At 37.9% G+C, this 22,959-nt stretch overlaps 1 protein-coding gene across 1 annotated transcript in view; it reads left to right on the forward strand.

The window, feature by feature from the left end:
- Window positions 1–22,959, forward strand: part of LOC126248392 (DNA polymerase zeta catalytic subunit) — a 227,444-nt gene that overhangs the window by 63,387 nt on the left and 141,098 nt on the right. The window contains exons 8-11 of the mRNA XM_049949342.1: window positions 3,832–4,105; window positions 10,758–10,943; window positions 11,226–11,367; window positions 16,550–17,799. Of these exons, the coding sequence (XP_049805299.1) occupies window positions 3,832–4,105; window positions 10,758–10,943; window positions 11,226–11,367; window positions 16,550–17,799 (1,852 nt within the window). The remainder of the gene's footprint in view (window positions 1–3,831; window positions 4,106–10,757; window positions 10,944–11,225; window positions 11,368–16,549; window positions 17,800–22,959) is intronic.

Consider the following 22,959-nt stretch of genomic DNA (forward strand, 5'->3'; position numbering starts at 1 on the left):
AGAAAAGATAAAGCTCTTGAATGTTTCCAGGGAGTCATGTCATCATCATATATTGGTTGACCGGATGCATGATCACTAGATGCAGAAATTGGTTATCACACTTCACAAAGAGAGCTAGATTATTTTTGTGCTTGATCCACTGACTAACTTTGCTCTTTTGGCAAGCTATCACTGCAGCATAGTTGTAGCGTTGTGAACTACAATCTTAAATATCCATTCCCTCCTTTACCAGTTAACCAAATATGTCATTCATGAGGCTTATGGTGACCTGGCATATTTCAATGAAACCAAGAAAAAACTCAGAAAGATGTATTGGCTTAATTTCAAAATCTGTGTCCACATCTCATAATTTGTCATCCACTCACAATGCACCTTATTAGTAGTCGAACAAAAGCTCATAGTATTTGGATTTCCATGTCTAGCTGAGTATACTCACAAATGAGGAGCTCATTGTGTATAAATGAGGACAGTGAAGGTGTGGTACCTTTTTAATTTTCTGTGTGGATGAGGTATTCTTTAATGACAGGACTGAAATTTGCAAGCTTCAATAGACCAACAATGTTTCCTCCATTGGAGATGTCATTGTCTGCGCAAATCTGCTCTCCATGTCTGCGCAAAGCCAAACTTTTCCATTGCAAGTTATTTTATGCAGTGGACAGCTCTTTTTTAGTAGATAGCACTATTTTTCCTTTGCGTCTTTGATCTGTTTCTGAAGTTCTATGTCAGTCAGTCCTTTATTTTCAGTGAGATTTCTCTTGAAGCCCTTCCATTGTGTGAAATTCTCATGATGATTTTTCATGTTTTCTTGGTGGCCCACTTTTTTGGGTACTATAAATCTGTCCTCCTGCTCCAAATCAGACAATGGGATGCAACTTGGAGGACAGAAGAAAACACACACTAAAATGCCTATTTATTTTACAGAGTATAAACCAACCAGAAATGCATCACTTCTTCGCAGCACTATGATTGTACAATTTCCTTTTGAACCAACATCTGTTCATTTAGCAATTATTTGTCAGATGAAATGGTCCTACAGAGTTTTTAAAGTACATCCAACCATACTTAGCATTTGTCAGGCAAATTTACTACTGCTCTTGTCTCTTAGTCAAACATCAAGAGTCTTAATAACATACAGAAAGTTCTTGTTGAAAATTGCAAATTATTTAGGAATAAAGGAGACCACTCACCAAAAGGCAGAAGCACTGCATCATCAATAGGAACATAAACAAAAGGTATGGAGCTTGGCTAGCTTTTGGACAGCACTTCTTTTTTTAGCTGTAAGAAAAACCTGCACACAAACACGCATGCGCGCGCGCGCGCGCGCGCACACACACACACACACACACACACACACACACACACACACACACACACACACACACACACTCGGCCTGTCTTCCTACATTTACGCAGTCAACTGCCAGCTCTTTACCGAAGTAAATGATGATCATTTCTCCCAGTGTAGGTCGGCATTGAGAAAATATTTTCGCATTTGGACGAGAAAGTTGGTGATTTAAATTTTGTGAGAAGATCCCCCCACAGCAGGAAACACCTTTGTTTTAATGATGGCCATCCAAAATCCTGTATCAGGTCCATGACACTCCCTCCCCTATTTCTCACTAATATTAAACATGCTGCCCTTCTTTGATCTTCCTTGATGTAATCTGTTGATCCTACCTGGTAAGGACCCCACACTGCACAATGGTACTCCAAAAGAGGATGGACAAGCGTAGTGTAGGTAGCCTCTTTAGTAGATCTGTTGGATCTTCTAAGTTTTCTGCCAGTAAAATGTAGTCTTTGGTTCACCTTCCCTGCAACATTTTGTATGTGTTCTTTCCTTACTCAGACAATGATGCATATTGCCACAATACAACGAGTTTACTTGCAGTATTCATGCAAGTTATTTGCCGTGTAACCCCAAAATAGAAATGAAAAGAGGAAAAACAATTCAAGAATAAGGTACAAGAAGAGAGAATGATCTTGCGCTGTCAGTTCTAGTAATTACCTAATCAGCATATCATGACAGTAGCATATGCTAATATTAATGCAACTGCGCACAAAAACAGTAATACGTAAAATAAAGGAAAGGCAGCGTCTTACATACAGCAGGATGATGTGTGGCATACAGAAACAGTAGCTTTTGAGCTCTTGCTGTTTCTATTATGAAAGCACACATTCACATTCACACACACAACCACAGAGATAACCAAACACTCATACCTGTGGGCACGATGAGACTGCAAAATTTGCACATAAAATATTCACATTAGTTATTAGGGAGCCCTACAGTGTAATATGTAATCAAAACTGTGGGAGTGCTTAGCATTTTTTGCCTTCCCGGAGCATTGCCAAATTTGAAAATGAAGGGAACTGCAAGAAAAATTCGTAAGACCAACTTTTGATCAATCCATAACGTTTAAAATTGTAATCTAACACTTTTGTACTGTGATACTGATCCACACAACATGCACAAACCTATGTGCACTACAAAACTGTGTCTAAAGTACAAAAGTGAAGGGATTTTCTCATATCCAAACTCAATTCACAGATTCTCCACCTCCAAAATGGTAACAGTGCTGACAGGCAAGCAAGGAGGTAATTTAGGATGTGTGTGAGGGAGAGCCTAGACATCTTACAGCTCAATGAAATTAAGGTTCAAACCCCAAGGATGGATTATGGAGTCCCCTTGGCTAATAAAGAGTCCTAGGCTAATTTTAGAATTGATGAGATGTGGGAAGACCTATACCTCAGATTTTTTTTTAATTAATTTTATGAGGGTTTAAATTGACACCTAGCTTTTATTAGTGTATACAGTGATTGTGTTAACAAAATATGTCTAAAATAATTGCTATCCTTAGGGCACCACGGACATCAGGACCATAACAATGATGTCTGGCAACATCCTGTTTGCATGCCTTCAAAACTGAGTCACCATCCCTGTGTAATGAGTGAGAGTTTGAGTTCAGAAAGAGGATAAGATGTTAGTGTTATCCATCAAAGAGCTTTGGTGTAAGGTTTCATTGGGAAGAGATGGGACTGTTATAATGACTGAGTGTTGAGAAATGAGAGAGTTGTTTTCTAATTCTTTACTAAAATTTCTTTTTATAACCAAACCACTACTCTGTGTTAGCTAAGTAATCCTCCACTGTATAGAAAGTATTTTTCAATAGGTACTTTTTTTAACTGTCTTTTTACATAAGTTTGACTTAATAATCTTTCTAACCACTGTAAGCAAATTATTAAACAGTTTTATTCCTTGGTAGCAATTGTCGCCCAGTAAAATAGACCATTTTTAAATTTTTTTATGTCACTATTTTGTAATAGTTTTTATTGTGTCATTTGTCATAGTGTTTATCTGTGTTAAGTGTTATTGGTCTTTGTGTGGCATTTTTGATCAGTGTTGTGTTTTAAATTCTATTCATTATGTTTTTTGGTTATTCCTGTTCAGTTTTTAGAGCTTGTTGTGTTAATTGATTTGAACCACACTCCTCTTAATTTATTTGGTGTAAGTGCAATACTGATCGAGCAGCTTAACCCTCTAAAGCAGCAGCAACAGCAACAACAACTGTGTATCAGCATCAAATGTCTGTTGAACCTTTACATTTTTCTTACACATTTTTTATACATTTCATTTCTTCAGTATCTCTTGCTATTTGTCTGCTTTTATCCACTAATTTCTTTTATGCCAATATTTTTAATGTATGTTAATGGAACTTATATGAGGAAAAAATCCATTCAGTTCTTGGGTTCTATTGATGGGCAGTGTGTTACACAAGCAGTGGTCATGATGTAAACAATATTGTGAGTTATATTTGTTTCTTAATTTTGTAGACTGACAGTGAAAAAGAGGAATCTGGAAAAACACTTGAAGAAAAAACCTATGTTTACCCTGCAGAAACACCTGATGGTTTGAACCTACTGAATGCATCATTCATTGTAAACCATACAGACCCATCTTTATTGCCAGCAAATACTGGAGTCTTGATGCATGGCAGTCAAGGAAGGCCTTCTCCCAACAGTACTAACATTTTTAAAGATGCCATGTTAGTCAATATGCCTTCATCTGCCAGTGCTGAATCTTCTACCAGCACATCAGATATTTTGTGTAAGTAATCAACTTTGCTGTGATACTATGTAGTTCTTTAAGAAATAAGCGATGGAACTTATCATTTAGTTGAGACATCAAGTTGTTGAAGGCACATAAATATGACTAAAAATGTTGATAAACTTTTGTACAATGCCCTCCTCCAAAGTTATCTCTCTCTCTCTCTCTCTCTCTCTCTCTCTCACACACACACACACACACACACACACCTCTGCATGGCTACATAGTCCCAGCCAGCTAAATTGTACCAGAATTGCTGCTTCACTGGGGTGAGGGGTTCTATCCAGTGGAGTGGGTGAGAGATGAAAGGAAATGGAGACAAGGAAGTAAAGCTGGAGAGAAGAGTGGCTTACAGCTAGGAAGGAGAAACTTTTGGTATCCTGAATAGGCTTGCAGTACCAGTGACTTCATTCTGGTGCGAGCAGGGAATGTTGCATGTGGCGCACGATAACATGGGTGTGTGGACTGTAAGGGGTAAGATAGAACATAGGAAAAGGAAGAGAGTGTGGCAGCATGCCCATGAAATCCACTACCACAGCACTTTTATCCAGCTCCAGCAGTGGCCATGCGAAGCAAGCTTGCCGCTGTTACCCACAGCCAGCTCCCTGGCTGGCAAATATTAACATGTCGGGCAGCTGTCAGCAGGGTCTCGTCCACTTGCACTATCTCTGCCATATACAAATTTTTCAAGTCATACCAGCTCCATGCCAGCGCACATTCATTTGTCAGTGATAGGACTATGTACTTGGACAGTTAATAGTAGTGTTAATATTTCTGTAACCTTGTCACTATTTGGCATGCAATTATCACCTGATGTAATTTTGTATATGTAGTGGTTGTCAATAAAGAGTATGGGTACAGCAGAGAGGACTATGGGAATGCAGATTGAATGAAGTTGGGGAGGGGGAGGGGGAGGTGGAGTACTGGGAAAGGGTTACAGGTTGATGTGTGACAGAGGCTGGTGGAGATCCATGGACAATTCCCATCTACATAATCTGGAGACGTTGTTATTGGGAATGAGGGTGGGAGTCAATCCTATTCCCTGGGTTTGCTACCACTCCCTCCCAGCTCTTAGCCATCCTTCCCTCCAACCCTCCCTCACTCTCCACACTTCCTTTATTCCTTTACCTGCCCTAACATATAACACCTCTTAACCTTGCTGAACTATAGTACTGATACAACATACAATGTATATGTATGTATGTGTATTGGTATTCTGTAGTTAGCTGTGAAGAAGGACCTCTTCTGAAATATTTGCAACATTTTTATTTTAGTTGTGTGTCTTTTTTAATATCAGTACCTCAGCTCCACATTGTGTTCTTATTTTCTCATTCCGTTATTTATATTCCACCAAGGACTTCCTAAGAAATAATTTATCCAGTGTAACAATCCCTATTTGATTAGACATTTTCGATGTCATGTAGCTCATTTATCATTGATCACGAAATGCAACTAAAGACAAGCGATAAATGATAGAATGCCAATGGCATGGAGCCAGCTAAGTGTATCGCTTTTAGTTTATCGTGAAGTGCCTGTGACAAAGTGGTCACTTCTGATGCATTATTGGGACATACTGTTCTCTCAGTACCATGAGCTTTGGCCTTGAGATAGGGACACTTTTCAGTTGCTATGACAGCTTCAAGAGTTTTAACTTGAAGACTACTTTCGTGAAATATGGGAGCGTATGGCTTTGAATGTAATTGCGTGTTGACTGTGTCACCGACATGCTGTTCCCTCATACATTCAGTTACATAAAGAAAACATAGTATCTCGATGAATTTGTCTTTGGTTTTCCGTACAATGAGCACTCATTCTGTTGGAAAATGGTTCACCACCATGCAGCACATTTCTGCCTTATTCATATCCTCATCTCGATAAGAAGTCGTAGTTGCTAAATTTCCAGTATACATCATCATCAACTGTTTAGAATGGAACAGCTGGTATCCATGGAATGTATACAGCTCAACTGTAGTCAATGCTACAATACCCCAGTATGTGGCTATATATTTGATCTTGAATGTGACGTATGTCATATCTTCCAAACAAGATACTTCAAGCCAAGGTACCTCTTTGTTGTGTGTGGCTTACTGTATGATCAAAAACATGTGTCAGTCTCTCCTTCTATTAGTCTGTAAATAATTGTCTAGGTTATGCAGATATGTATTCATATTTATATTCCGATTTTGCCCATGTCTTGGCTGTGGGATATCAATGCGCACTGCTCTCACAGGAGGTTGTACTTTGAGTGACATGCTTTCTTTCAATGTAGCTACTAAGGGCATGCTGAAAAGCAATGCTTCCAATTTTTTTTTATTCTGTTCTCAGTATTGGTTGAGGTGTTACATTTCATTCATATTACTTGGTCGACTTTCTTGCTTCAGTGATGGAAGTTGCACCCGTCTGCCACTAGAGGGCTACGAATTGTAGCATGTAACATGCCAGTGTGTTACGTATCTATATTAGTGTGTGACAAACAATGTTCTGTAATTGGGTTTCTAATCACAGAAAATGTGCATCCGATTCAAAACCATCGAAAAATGAAAGTTATATCCAGTGATGACTCCAGACCACAAATGAGAGCTGCAACATATGAAACAATCTAATTTCTTGGGTCCACTGTCATCAGTTATCCTCCATACCATCCCTACTGGCCCCATCCAATTTTCGTCTGTTTCCAGACCTTGAAGAACACCTTCAAGGACTTTGATAGTGATGAGGTGGTGTAAGAAGAGGTGAGGTAATGGCTCTGTCAACAGAGTCAAACATTCTAGAGTGACGGTACCAATGAGCAGGTCTCTCTGTGGGAGAAATGTGTTCATTGTCAGGGTGACTATGTCAAGAAATGAACATATAGACATGTAGATTAAAGATGTAGAATACCAATAAAGTTTGTTGTATTTAAAAAGCTTTAAGAGTTTTCACATAAAAAATTCTGAGGCATTACTTCTGAGGCGTGCTCTCGTACTTCATGTTTAACTGCAGTGAGCTGCATTGCTTCCTGGTCAGGTCTGACCTTAACAGTGGGATGTTTCTTATCTACCTTGTTCTTTTCCTGACCCTATTTTACCTGCAAGCTCAAAAATTTGTGAGAATAGGCTCACTCTCCCCTCACAAACCTGTGCAGCCAATACACTCCATTTTTTCACAATTTGTCAGTTATTTTTCTCTCTTGTGTTTAAATTGTAGGAGACTCTCCTGGGATTCTTCAAACAATTTTGCATTTTAATTTCTCAAGCATTTTTGGGTTATCCTTTTCTGATTTTTCACACAAAGCTGATAATAATTTTGCAAGGATACCACTTTGGGCAGATTATTAGATATATTTGACATCCCCTCATTTGCATCACCACACTCCATAAATGTGACTGAATTTTTTGAATATACAGGGTGAGTCTGGAGGAAAGGTAAATGCTTGTAGGGGTAATAGTATTGATGATTCTGGGAAAAAAAACTTCAAATCAACATATGCTCTTTTGTTAACAGTATCCAATATTAGCTGTTTGAAAACCACCATTTTTTACTGACCATTTTAGTGCGCAGTTTTCACTTGTCATTTATTGCTCACATAAAGGAATCATACAAATGAGAGCTCAGGTCAGTAGCACAGCAGCTGTCTACAAGAGCAGTGAAATGCATCACAGTTGTCAATGGACTTTTTGAACATCTTTCCTGGGGAAATGTACACAGTTAAACAAAATGTTAGATCACAGTGTTTCATATACTAGCACCTGTATTTGACCTGTTCGTCATTGTCTTCATTAGTTTCCTCAGAAATGGTTAAGAACAGTACGTATGTTCATTTTTTATTTATTTATTTATTTTTTTAATTAATTAATTTATTTATTTTTCTTCCCCAGAATCGCTAATACCCTCAAAGCATGTACCTTTGCTCCTGACTCACTCTGTATTCTGTATGCTCTACCTGACCTCAAAATTATGCAATAAACTAACCAAACAACTACTTGATCAGGTAACTAAAAACTAACATCAACAAAGCAGGCATGTGAAAACGTCCAGTGCTGATCAATGGAAGAACACACGATAATGACATCAGCATAAACCAAACACATCCCACACATATTGCATGTATTCAGAACTCTGTGATGAACCTGCATGCACACTATCTGTGTGCCAGCTGCGTTTTACATGCCACATAAATTAATATCTAATAACAATTACTAAGCTCACTTCAACTGATGAAAAGACAAAACATAAAAGTGCAGAAAATGAAGTAGACAAAAGGGAATACAGACATCCAAAAAATTAAATTGGTAGGAAATGAAATATATAAAAGCAGGAATGGCTAGCAGAGACGTGCAAAGCTGTAGCATGTCTGCATGCATGACTACGTGAAAAAAGACTCGGATGAGCCAAACCATTATGACAACTACCCGCCACAAGTTGGAATGCTGCCTGGTAGCATTGTGGGCACATGACATGGTAAGGAAAGTATACAAGCAGAGAAGAGACAAATACGGAATCACTCTAGTGATAAGGACTGCAAAAGGGGAAACTCACTAACATAACTGACGTTAAACAAAGGGCAGATTATTTTGCCCTGGCTCCTGGGAATGAGCATCTCAGAAATGGCAAAACAGGTAGGCTGTTCATTTGTTACTGTTGTTAGCATCTATGTGGTTGAAGAACAGTGAAAGAAAGAGTATGTGACAAGGTGTTGGACACCCACACCTCATCACAGCACTTGGATATCAGAGGCTTGTCCATTCTGTAAAGCGAGGATAGTTGGCGATCTGTGGCAGATCTGATGACACAGTACTGTGCTGGCACTGGCACGAGTGTTTCAGAGCAGACCATTCAGCACACATTGTTGAACATGGGAATTTGCAGCAGAATACCCTTGTGTGTTTCCGTGGACACAGGATTATTGAGATTGGACCAAGGAAACATGTTGCCAGCTCAGATTAATTATGTTTCTTGTTACACCAGGTCGATGGTCAAATCCAGATACCCAATCATCCACCATGCCACAGACGCAGGCCAATGTGGGCAGTGTTGTGCTGGGGTTTGGGGGGGGGGGGGGGACATCACTAGGGATTCCATCTGATCTGTGGTAGTAATCAAAGGCATCAGGACATCAGTGGACTATGTGAACATTATTGTGCACCACTTGCATCCCTTCACGCTTGATGTCTTCTCTGGTGGTGATGACATATTCCAGGAGGATAAGTGTCCATATCACAGGGCAAGAATCATGCTACAGTGCTTTGAGAAGATCATAGTGAACTCACGTTGATGTCTTGGCCACCAAATTCACCTGATCTTAAACCGATCCAACACATCTCACACACCATTAGGTGTCAGCACTGTGTCCAGAAACCACCAACCCATAATTTACAGGAATAGCGTGATTTATGCGTATACATCTGGTGCCAAACACCTCCGGAAACTGTCCAAGGACTTGCCGAATCCATGCCATGGAACTGTGTTACATTCAAAATGTCGACCATTATGCTGATAAGCAGGTGATTGTAATATTTTGGTTCATCAGTGTAGGTGGCACATATAGAAAAAGTAAAATGACCTTTGGAGAAAAGAATAGTACCTGTGTGAATATCGACAGCTCAAATGGCAAGTCAGTACTATGCAAAGAAGAGAAGAGTGAAAGGTTGAAGGAATATATGGAAGGGCTATGTATACAAGGGAAATGAACTTAAAGAACGTGAGATATTATAATGCAAGAAGATCTTGACAGAGCACTGAAAGATCTAATTCAGAACAAGGCACCTAGAGTAGACAGTATTCCCATAGAATTATGGACATATTTGAGAGAGACAGCCATGAAGAATTGTTCTACCTGACATGCAAGATATATGTAACACAAAGTATCCTCAGACTTCAAGAAGTATGTAATAATTCCAACTCCAAAGAAGGTAGGTGCTGACATGTGTGAACAGTACCAAATCATCAGTTTAATAAGTCACAGTTGCAAAAGACTAACATTAATTATTTACAGAATACTGGAAAAAGCTGACGGAATCTGACCTTGGGAAAGATCAGTTTAGGTTCTAGAGAAATGTAGGAACACGCTAGGCAATATTATCTTAGAAAGATGAATAGAAGACATGTAAACCCATGTTTGTAGATTTAGCAAAAGAATTTTACTTCTTCAGTGGAATACACGTGTCGAAATTCTGAATGTAGTGAGGATAACGTATGGGAATCAAAGCTTTATATACAACTTGTACAGAAACCAGATTGCAGTTATGAGAGTCAAAGGATGTGAAGGAGAATCAGTAGTTGGGAAGGTATTGAGATGGGGTTGTAGCATATTCCCGAATTTATTCAAACTCTGTATTTCCCATCCCATCATCTCATTCTGTTTATTTGTGGTAGGTCCTTATGCATTCTCCAAAGTTAATAACCATGTTGGAACTCGTGTCAATCAGATTTTCTATTATTCAAGCTTATTCTTTAATTTTCTTGTTGCATTGATGGCTTTATTGATGCTGTATCTTATTTTCTGCTTTATACCAAATGGAAACAAATTAATTATAGCTTTAAAGACTAAAAAGAATTCTCAATTTTTAATATTGTTACCGTTTATTCTTTTTTATTTTCAATTTAAAATTTGTATATATATTCACTGACTTGTTATTTTGACTAAGCTTTAGTTTTCTTCTGTTTTACTCAGTGTCATCTCAAGACATAGATTTGGCTGTGCTCTTAGGAGATCTGGCAGCTGAAAGAAAAGTTGATGATGATAGCATTCTTGGTTCACAAAAAATTGATGAAGAGTCTGATGGAGAAGAAGAAGATGATGATGTACTTAGTCGATCAATGATGGAGAAAGTTGAATTTGGAACAGCTGAAGATACTGGTAAGTATTTTGTTATGTACTGTCATTTAGTTTACTACTGTTCTGTGTTCTCAAAAGTTTTTAAAAAGTTAATTAAAATAACTGCTAGATGTATTATGAGACATTTAGTTTCATTATTTCCATAATTTCTAAGATTTATATTGTGTGTGTGTGTGTGTGTGTGTGTGTGTGTGTGTGTGTGTGTGTGTGTTTTGTGGGCGTGCGTGTGAGGCAGCATGCACATTTTCATTCTCTCTTCATCTTATATTTTAATTACATAAAGCTTTTGTTGTATATTTTCAGGAATAAAGGCCAGTAAAAATAGTGTACAGGACTCGAAACCAGAATTAGAAAATGAAGGAATATTGCTGGATTATTCTGCAGTTACAAAGCAAGAGAAAGACAAAATAATTGACAATAACAAAACAGATTTTATTTTTGACAAGTACGTATTTTTTAATCATTTAGTGTCCTTTGCAGTCAAGAACATTTGTCATAGTAACTGTAAATGTAAGTTACTAGACATTTTTCCTCTACACAGGCTCCAGCAGACATTAGACATTAGGGTGAAATGTGGTGTATATGTAGAAATGAGAAGCATTCTGTACGGGAGATGATTCCTTATTGACACAAGCCTGTGAGTCACATGGCACCTGATCCCAATCTTGTGAGCAGCTGCATTGTGTTGTGGAACAAACAACTTGTGCTCAGTGTGCAAATTTAGGGACAAAAGGAAACTTCTCAGGCTTAGTAAACTGAAACTTAAATGCAGGTCTAGTCTAGCATTTTATCACTGCACAAACACTCTTGAATTGATAATTTGGTTGTGCTTGAACATCACAGAAGCTCATCAATCACAAGAACATCTTAATAGCGATTTGAATCACTTCACTTTTTTGATCTGCTAGTGGTAGCCAACACTTAATACCGAAAGCAGTTTTAATACATAAACACAAGCCAAACCACAGATGATGTTGTACTCCTTCTTGGATAGAGAGCACTTCTCTGTTTGTATACACTATGGGATTTTCTTAAGTCTCCAAACATTTTGTTGACAAAAGTTACTAAAATTTTCAATAATTTGTAAATATTAAATTAAAAATACTGGCAGGAGATTTAAAATGAGATTCTTTTGACATACTTGTTCCTGGTGCATTGTTTCATTGTGCTGGCACTACTTAGTGAAGTCCTCTATTTTTGTGTTGTTCTTCAAAAGGAGTGCTTGTTACACATCATCTCCTCTATGTCTTAGTCGGTGTGAAACTTTACTGGCTTCTGTCATATTCAGATTTACCATGTGGTAAAACACAATATACACTTGTTGTATCATAATTAACAACAAACACTGGAATGTGAAAATACAGAGTAATAGAAGTATAAACATTGTAGTAAACATGAGGTTGCAAATGAGCCATTTACAAGATAACTGTGAATGTATGGTTGCAAGTCGCTGCTGACTTCTGTTTGAAGTATTGCCATACTCAATACAAATGTATTTTAAATGTAAACTTTTCAATTAAGTTCTCATCTAATTGGGCTCAAATTTCATTGATGGCCTACGTAACAAGAAATAAAATTCTGTTGCAGCACATTGCATGTTACAGTTTACACTCATACATGTTAGAGTAGGTGTTCTGTGTTTCATCCATGCATTTGGATAAATACTGCACTCTTTTTTGCAGTGAATTACAAATTCTTTCACCCACCCACAGATCATCTCATAAAGCTTGAGAAGACTGTGTAATTCAGTGCTTTGACATATAATGCATCTATATGTTCCAAAATGAATATGTCAAACAGTGCATGTATTTTGACCTCCAATGTCAACTGACCTCAGTCCTCTGGAATTTTCCATGTAGGGTCATCTCAGAAGTGAAGTGTACTGCAGTCCTGTTGATACAGCACAAGAATCATGTATAAACAAGGTAAATGGAGGGTGGGAAAGAAAATTGCTGTGAAACTTGGAATAAATCGGTGAAAAACAATCGGGAGAAGGCCCTGCAGTGTAGTGAACCATAAACAAAGTGTTATATGCAAATTCGGAAATAACTATGTACCCATCTACATTCACAGAAATCAGTACTAGAGAAGATGCAGGGGAAAAATATTGGTCAAAATATGTGGTGCAGATAAAGAACAAAGCGAACTAGTACATAGGGTAGAAAACAGATGACAGTTTGAACAAGATAGATCACAACAAAGGCTGACAAGGTTACATGTTATAATGTCATTAGGATTATTTTTCTTTTTTAAAGACACTCATAGTTAAAAATAAAGAAATATAGCTCTGGGAAGCCTAGCTAACAACATTTTTTGAATGCTATATTGCTCTATTTTTAGAAACCACCACATTTATAGTGTATCTGTAGTATTGCACAGCCCATAAAGAGCTATATTTTCATAAAAAAGGTACAGTTGCATCAACTGAGAATAAAACTAAGAGCCAATAAAACTAAATAAAACCAAGGACCTCAACAAAAAGTAACACTGTCCTGCAGGGATGCATCAGTTAGGTGTGTGGGTAGACTAAATACTATCTACCTAGACGATAAAAATTGTGCCGTAGACTTCATCTCGGTCTGCGCGTTAAGAAAATGTTGAGTGTGATATCATTATTTTCAAAGTGCAGCACCTGCAAATTTGAATGGATGTTAGTAATTGAATTGCCTGTTTCATGAAGATGTGTGCTTAGAGCCGACCTTGAGCCTGAGTTGTTTCTATGCTCTCTAAAACAGACCTCAAAGCTTCCCATTTGGTCCATATATCTGGAATCATCTGTGATGCAATACCCACTTGGTGACTAAAAGTTTTCCCACTTTGTCTCCTTCCTGTGCTTAAATTTTAGGCCATTATTGTTTGGTACAAAGACCAACCTTATTAAAACTATTACCATTATAAGGTATCCTCATATATTTGCTATCACTATAAGGTGTGTTACATGTTGGGACTAGCGTAATTGGAGTACTAGATGATGCAGAGGTGCCCACATTATTATGCCCTATGTTCATTTCCTGCAACACATTTCTGTTAATGCTGTTGATAAAGTCTGCATCATATCCATTAGAATATGCTATAAAGTGGATTATCCTAAATTTGTAGTCGTGAGCTTCATGTGACAAAGGGACACTGTGTAATCTATGAAGCAGTGCCCTGAAGACTGCCTTCTTGTACTACAAAGGGTGTTTAGAGGAGCTGTGAATTACTAGCTTTGAAGTAGTTGTCTTTCTTTAAATATCATAGCTGATTGTATTACCATTAATCCTGATTGACAAGAGCAAAAAGGGAAGAAAACTGTCAATACTCTCTTCCATTGAGAGTTGGATATTATCATGTATTTTATTCAAGTCCTCCCAGAAAATCAATGCAATCCTGAAAGGAACCCTTGTGTAATAAAATATCATCCACATACCTAGCCCAAAAGACTATCGTACTGGAATGACTATTGAAGTTAACCATCATGTTCTGTTGGCTAGGCAGTATGAAAGTGGTGAGCCTATTGCCCCCCAAATTTAATGTAATTAAAACTTAAAACCAGCTGCAGTAGCTGAAATACATCGTCAGTCTCATCAGGTGATCTTCTACTGTGTTCCTTAAGATTCTTACTAACTTTGTGCTTTATCTGGTCTGTCAGGATACTTGTATACATGTTTCTTATGTCAAAGGAAACAAATGAAGTTCCTTCAGGGCTGCTAAGTCAGATACTTTACTAATAAGTTCATTCCTGTTCGCTATGCTGTGCTTTAGTGGATATTAAAAAAATTTATCCAAATATTTGGCTAATAACAGGATCACTTGTTTCATTAATAATTGGTCAGAGAAGCATATCTTCTTTGTGATTCTTAAGAACTTCCTGAAATCTAGGGGCAGATGAGCTCATCTGAATTATGGTGTTCTTTTTATAGCGACTTGGAAAAACTTTTGTGTTCTTTAGTGTTCTTCAATATGGTCAAATGTTTAGATGTTAGGTTGAACCTAGACCTGTCTGTGTAGTTCTTCACATACTGTTTTCTGATATAACTGCTGCTAGCTTTGATTTATCCACATGCACTACAAGAGCACCTAGTATCCTCGAGTTTTTTATTAATCTATTTTATGGTAATATCTTCTAAAGACCTTGTCGATTAGGGGAGGCCAAGATTTCATCTCATGGGCCATGCCTGGGCCTGAGTGCCAAAGCACTCACTGTATATTTCCAGTTATTGCATGCAGAGAAAATATAGTCTCTGCCAGAATTGAACTGAAGAACTTTTACTTGATACCTCTACTAGTTTCCACCTGAAGTGAAAGGCTACTGGGATTGCCCAATTTCCAATGTCGATTAATAAATAGAGACAGATTGGTTCACTCTAAACTCTGTACTTTTCTTGAGGTAATTGATTTACTACATTTCCCAACCAACGTGATCTGTGTAATGAATAACACATTAAGGAACTTGAACTAAAATCCTACCTACATTAAGTAATGGATGACTTTACATGCAGAAGAAATTTGTGCAGAGTTGGTTTCCTTTTTTGTTTCTAGATTCTACTGTTCTGAGGGCCCAGGAGTACTTATGCCCTTATCATACCAAACCCAAATTCGACACACCTTACTTTTAAGTGGGATGGAACCAAATTGAGGGGAGGGGGGGGGGTACCCCAATAAAAACTGTGATATCACTTTAAAAAGTGTCAATCTACTGCCTATGCATCATAGCAAATTTCCTTGTATGGTGCATCTGTAAGTACTACATCACAAATAATAAAAACCACATAAAAATGCTGCCAGTGGCAACAAGTAAAAGCACACTTGCTACTTAAGCGAAGAAGATTGGCAATCCGAGTACTGTATTACTGGTTAGGTTGCTTTTGACTTAGATAAAATTTTTGTTATGACATAATTATTAGTTTGTTGCTTCTGAAATGAGAACTTGATGAATATTACATTTCTCAAAACACAGCAACTAGGGAGCCACCAGGAGAGCTAATGCACATAAGTAGAAAATAACATTGCTACCTTATTTGCAATGAAACACTTCCACGTATGAACAAGAAAGCTGCACTGTGCAAAAAATAAAGCCAGTAGAGTTTATATTTTTAAATTAACTAAAAAATTGTGCTCTATAGTGCTGTTTCAACTGGAGACTACAGTTTTCTCAGTTATCCCTGACAGATGATATCCAGATCCCCCGATATTCATCATGTTCCACATGGGAGGGCTAATTGTAGCTGCAGTTTTCTGGATATAAAAACAAATGTTCCTTTAGGGTGGTCCTCATATGTATTTATACACGTAAATGTGCGAATTTTTAGGCAAAACCAGTTATGCCATTATTCAGTTTCTCCTGTCACCTTTAGTGTATTCTTAATGTTGTTGTCGCTGTGTGCCTCTTCATTGATCGAAGATTTCCATTTCTGTGACAGTTTTACTAAAAATTTGCAAGGCAGATTTTATTGTTGAACCTGTCCAGAATCTGGATAGAAAATAACTTTACCATTTAAAATGTGTGAAATATACATCAACATGATTATACCATTTACAGGTGTAAGACAGTTGTGCAGATTTCAAGCTATCACTTTCAGCCTCTATTTTGTTTGTTATATTCATAAGCAGACTTTCTCATACAAGGCTACTTTTAATTGTTTCAGCTCTGATAATGGAGTGGACAGACTAAAAATTACTGAGTGTGTGGAGGCAAAAATGGATGTTGACTCTATTAGTAGAGATGTCATCCCAGAATTCACAAAAACAAGTGAAACCTCTAATAATGTTGTTTGCACTGCCAAGGATAATGACAAGAGTCTGGTAAAGAAGAATGGGCTTGAAACCCAAATGAAGCTACGCCCTCGAGCTGCTAGATCATCTCAAAAGATGCAGAGAATGAATGAAACATCTTGTAGTCATTTTGACAGAATAAGAAAAAATCAGAAAGAAAGTGAGAAAAAGAATAGCTCTCAAACACATTGTAAACACTGTAATTTGAGTGGATCTTGCAGTGGAAGAAGCAGGAAGAAAAATAGCAACTCACCATGTCAAGGAAATATTAAAATTAAGCCATGTTATGTTAAATTAGAACCATTGCAGAATGTTATACAAGCTTTGGGAAGCACAAAAACACTGGAAGCACAACTTTCAGGAAATGTAAAAACAAGTGATTTAAATGCTGTTACTTCAGAGAAATTATGTAAATCCAAGAAGAGAAAGTGCAGTAGCAAAAAGTGGAAAGTCCCTTCCCTTGATGGAAATAATGACTCTGATGATTCTTATGCTTCAGTTGAAAGTGATGTTAGTATGCAAGAATATACAGCCACTTGGAATGAGAAAGATGTTAAGCAGATGCAGAAGAAGAAGAAAAGACAACGAAAGATAAAAGCCTTGAAAGCATTTCCTACAACAGATACCATTGAAGTGCAACAGAAATCTTTATCTGTCACTGATAAAATGTTTGAATCTCAAATTAAAACTAAAAATGAAATGTCTTGTACATCATCTGTTGTTACATCAAAGGAAACGTGCGTAACAGCTAATGTCAAGTCATCTGCCGTGGTTACCGAAGAACGTGATGATGCTCCTCAGCTCCCAAAGAAAACCAAGGGAAAACAATGTGAAGATCAGTCTAGTCCTGGTAAATCTCAGAAGAGGGGCTCATATAAAGCTTTAAATATACTTTTGCAGAAATCTCCAAAGAAGGAACTACATTCCATAAACCTTCAAAGAACATCTCAAGAAGTGCAGACAGCTGTAGATCACTGTGAAAGTAAAAATAATATTTCACACATAAACAAAAACAAAATGGCAATTAATGCACCTGAAGACTCATCAAATGCTGCTGGAAATATTTTACGGTTGAACTGTGACTCAAACCAGAAAGAAAAAATCAAAGATGCCACTACAGCTGGTGAGTGAAAGATTTCATCTATCCACATTGCATAAATTATCAAAAGAATATAGTCCTTAGTGACAGCTGAAAGTGATTATTGTGCATGTTCTCTACACTGAGCTGCTTTGTTGTCATGCTAAGACAAAAATTATTTCATTTTATAATAACTCCTGATGTCAGTCCATGGCTTACTATTATTATTATTATTATTATTATTATTATTATTATTGGTTTGGCCTATGGAGGACCACATGAAATAAATAACACGTCTTTTCTCTTTGCTTTCCTTCCAGTAGATTTTTCATTCTTTCTCTAAGCTGTTCTTTTCTTTCTTCTGTCCATATTGCTCCTGTCTTTTCCTTTATTTTCCCATGGAAGCTGTTGAAACTTTTTACTTTTGCTCCAAACTTTTCTCTTTTTCGTATTTCTTCCACCTTTATTTCCATTTCCCTCGGGTCTGCTTTAACTTCTTGGATGTACATCATTGATGTTTTTGGTTTTCTGTAAAAAAGTTAAAAATTCTTTTTTGTTTTTCTTTTTTCGTCTAACCTTTTTAGGTGTCCATAGAATACAATTAGTCTTGTTCTTATTGTGTCTAATAGTCATATTATTCTTTCATAAACTTCTTTGTTACTTCTAAATTTTTATTTCGAATTATATTTTGGGCATATATTACATTTGCAAGGTGGCTGCTGAGTTAGATATACGGCTTGGGAGTGCTCTTGAAACTTTAATGAAAGTTACGGAAGTGAATAGTTATCTGAAACAAGACATTAAGGATGGCATACACTAAGCAGTGAATCTCATTAGAATATGTTTTGTATCAGTGAAAGAGGTGCTAAATGACAATATAAAGGGAAATAACACACCACAGAGTGAGGTTAGGGAATGCCAAATGAACATAAAACATAAGGAAGAGGAGAGCCACCATGCAGGACAAGTGCCACCACCTGTTGGCAGAATGTGCGAAACTACAAGCAGCAACCAGCACCAAGCGACAACAGCTGAACTGGAGCTGAATAGAAACCACACACTTGCGCTGAGAGCCAGTTGGACCAATCTAGCGAATGAGGCTCTGCAGTCGTCAGCTGCGGGAGAAATGTGGGGAATCGTAGGACTGCATCAGTACACTGCTGGCATACTGGGGCCAGACAGGCAAGGTATCTCACTTAAAAACTACAGCCTAGCAACGGTGACCCATGAAAACCATAACACACTGCTAACCAAAGAAATTGAGGATAAAATGACGGAAAGAATCAACCTAAGGCTATAAGCCATGATAGAAGAAATCTCAAATAATATTTTGAACAGTAAAAGAAGTAATAAAAAAAAACCAATGCTGTGAGCAGGAACCCAACCAAATTCAAAGTGAACAGAGGAAAAATCATCAAATAGGGGAAATCCAGAACCAGTAGAAGAGAGGAAATGAGAAAGGAGAGGAAAAAATCATAACATGAAGATCAAGAGGAGGGATCAGCTGCCATACTTCTCAGAAATAGCAAGGAGACCAAGAAACAGAGAACAGGAAATAAAGGGAAGAAAGTCAGTGGAGACCTGTAAGCTAAAACAGGCTGAACAAAAAATGTGGCTCTATGTGGGTAAACTACACCAAAATCTGAGACAGGAAGATGTAACAAAGTTTCTCAAGGAAAACGGAATCTCGGAACAAATCTGCTGTGACCAGCTTCAAACTAAAGGCACAAATAAAGCATTCAGAATAAGATTATCTATCCAACACAGCCACGTGGAGTGGCCGCACAGTTTGAGGTGCCACGTCACAGATTGCACGGTGTCCCTCCCGCCAGAGGTTCGAGTCCTCCCTCGGGCGTGGGTGTGTGCTGTTCTTAGCTTAAGTTAGTTTAAGTAGTGTGTAAGTCTAGGGCCACTGACCTCAGCAGTTTTGTTCCTTAGGGATTCACACACATTTGAACATTTATCCAACACAGAGAAGACAGCACCCGATTTCTGGTCGGAGGTATATTTTCTATCAACAAACGCACAACTCCCACAGCAACAGTAATGACAAAGATTACACCTGAATAATGGCATGGAACATAGAAGGGCTGAAATCCATCATCGCCATGACCCTGATGCTCATCTTCCAAGAGCACAACATATTGTTTTGCACAGAAACATTCAGCACAAAAGACATAAGTATCAGGAAATTCTACGGAATTTACTCTGCAGCCAAGAAAGGAGACAGAGAACACCCCACAGGGAGGCTAAGTTGTTTTATAAAACTGTATCTGCAACTGTAATCGAGCATACAGATAATACCCTAACAGTAGTCACTGCTAAAATTAATATAATAGGCACATACTTCACACTCAATAGTGAACCCAAGAGTATCATCAAAAAGCTAGGAACGGCACTAGAGAATATAGAAGATTGCAGGCCAACTATTCTAGAAGGTGATCTAAATTGTTGCATAGACAAATGGAACTCAAAACTACAAATGGTCACAGATTTTCTCATGAACTACCAACTGAGACTGTTAAATCAGGACTAGGAATACACGTATATGGCACCGGACTTGGTCTTCACAAATGCTCATGGTCATGCGACGGGTGAAAGTAGTAAAAGTCTCAATCAAGAAACACCTTCCAATAGTTACTAAAGTCAAATTAAGCAAATGAACACAGGGACATGAAGGTAAACACTTTAAACCACAAGTTTCAAGCCACATAGATTAAGAAAGCCCTGCTAGTGAACAAAGCAGCAAAGCAGAGCTACCAGCAGTAATCCACATTATGAGGCAGGGAAAATTAGACCAGGCATCAGCTGCTCTGAATGACTTAATCGCACACCCCAGCACTAAAGTAATCAAATTCAGATGCACCACAAAGCCATGGTTCAATGAAGAATGTTACGTCATGAAACAAAGGATACAGTAAAGAACATTGAATGTACAAATGTCTGCTGAAAGAAAAGAAGATTACATATAACGTCCTCACCGAACAGAAATTAATTGCTGGAACACAAATGAATTGATCAAATGACTTTATTGATTGGGAGACCCCATCTGGGTTTGTTTGGATGCTTGGTGCAAGTTTGTTTATTTAGCGCCACTTTGGCGACTGCACATTGATGATAAAATGATTATGAGGACAACACACACATGCAGTCCCAATCAGAAAAAAATACCCGACCCAGCTGGTAATCAAACCCGGAGCTCTGAGATCAAGAGTCAACGACACTAACCACAAGACCACGAACTGCTGATGCTGAGACAGAAATGAAATGTTACATACTCCTAAGGTCCTTTATGAAGCACAAATTGACCACCCTTGTAAACGTGGAGCAATGAAAGCTACACTTCAGAAACCACCCTTCGGATAAAATGTCAAATGCCTTCACACTGCACATTGCAAGCAAACAAGTCATGGACCTAATTGCAGCCAAAGAAGTCAACCATTTTATAAGGAACGTAAAGAATACTAAGGCGGCGTGGCCGAATGGGATATACAGGGAACACCTGAAGGATACAATCTAAGACCTGGCAGAACACCTGGCATTCCCATTCAATTAATATCTCAAGAACAACTCACTTCCACACTCCAGACACTTACAACTGTGCTCTAGAAAGGCAAAGGCTGGAAAGAGGACCCAGACTCCTGTAGAGGAATTGCTGTATGAGGTGTTATGTTTAAAGTTTAAACTCTTCTCTAAACTCATATTAGGGCACAGTGAACAAAGACTGTGTGCTAATATCCCAGTGAATCAATATTGTATCACTCCAGGTAGATCAACAGTGCGCACTGTTCAAGAAGTCATTAAAGAAGTAGCAATGACTCTAGCACAACCCCCTTCCCCAGTGTACATGTTCTTTATAGACTTCTCTAAAGCATTCAGCGGTATCGACAGGAAGAGCCTCATCCAGCAGCTAGAGAATATAATAGGTAAATGAAGTGGCAAACTAGAAATAAGCAAATTAATTCTAGTTGCAATCCATGTAGAAATATACAGTGGCATATTAATGTGAAAAGATATCAACCAAAAAAGAGGAGCCCTACAAGTGACATTGGACATATCATAGGCACAAGAAATGTAAAACTGCTTATGTATGCAGGTGACATGGTCATCCTCTCCAGGAGCCTAGAAGATCTACAAGCCACCAAGGAGACCATCAGATAGTGGGCACTAGAAAACTTGACGGAAATAAACAGCTCAATGACAAAAACAATGAAATTTGAACAAGGAGGAAGAATATCACAGGTAGACCATCTCGTGTGGTGGGTCAACATTAGAATTCATGTCCAGCTTTAAATATTTGGGAGTAACATTGCAAACTGGAACCACTTTCTCTCTGCATGTACAAGAGTGAGTGTTAGCTGCAACAAAAGCCATTTACGGCATCCCTAAGATGCAAAATGTATCCCAGCCAACTGCAATAACATTATTCTAGCTCAAAGTTATGCCTGCTGTGACATAAAGAATTCAACTAATATGGACCTATCTGCCAGTGAGAAAACTAGAGAATGTTAAATCTCTTTCACTCTCAAAATTTGTAAGAAATAGCTACACCTTGATAATAGTGCAGGGAACTTCCTTCGTAAAAGATATTGGACAATACGTTGTCAATCACCCAGAGATGCAAGCATTCAAAACTATCATCAGCGGGAGAAGAAAGCCAGGGAGATACTGAAGGGAACTGTGGAAACAGGAATGGTTAATTCACATACCTGGAAAGGACCTAACTTCCAACTTGGCCACCTGTCCACACATTTTGCCACCCATGGCTTCCACTGAAAGATATACTAGAAAGAATAATATCACAACACCAAGGAGGACTGCATTTCTAAACTGTGCAACAAGTCATGCCCCAAATACCATGTAGTGAAGTGTGAAAACAGGACTGAACCACTAAGCACATTAACAAAAGATTGATGAAAGCCTAACTCAAACATAACTATACATATATATTGTGTTTAATAAAGTTATTATATTTTGGTCCCAAGATTTTCCTGGCTATTTTCCTTTCTTTCTTTTCTATTTTACCTAACTGTTTGGTTGCATTTAACAAAAGGCATTCTGACATAATGACAGTGCCGGAGTTTTGCATTAATGGTTAAAGATTTCTGGTTACTGGCCTACAAGTTTTTTGTTGTTTGAAAAGCCACATCCATTTTCCTTACTCTTGCCAAGTTAGATTCTTCGTCCAAAGCATTTACTTGTATT

The sequence above is a fragment of the Schistocerca nitens genome, chromosome 3, assembly GCF_023898315.1.
Source record: "Schistocerca nitens isolate TAMUIC-IGC-003100 chromosome 3, iqSchNite1.1, whole genome shotgun sequence".
NCBI classification, from domain to species: Eukaryota; Metazoa; Arthropoda; class Insecta; order Orthoptera; family Acrididae; genus Schistocerca; species Schistocerca nitens.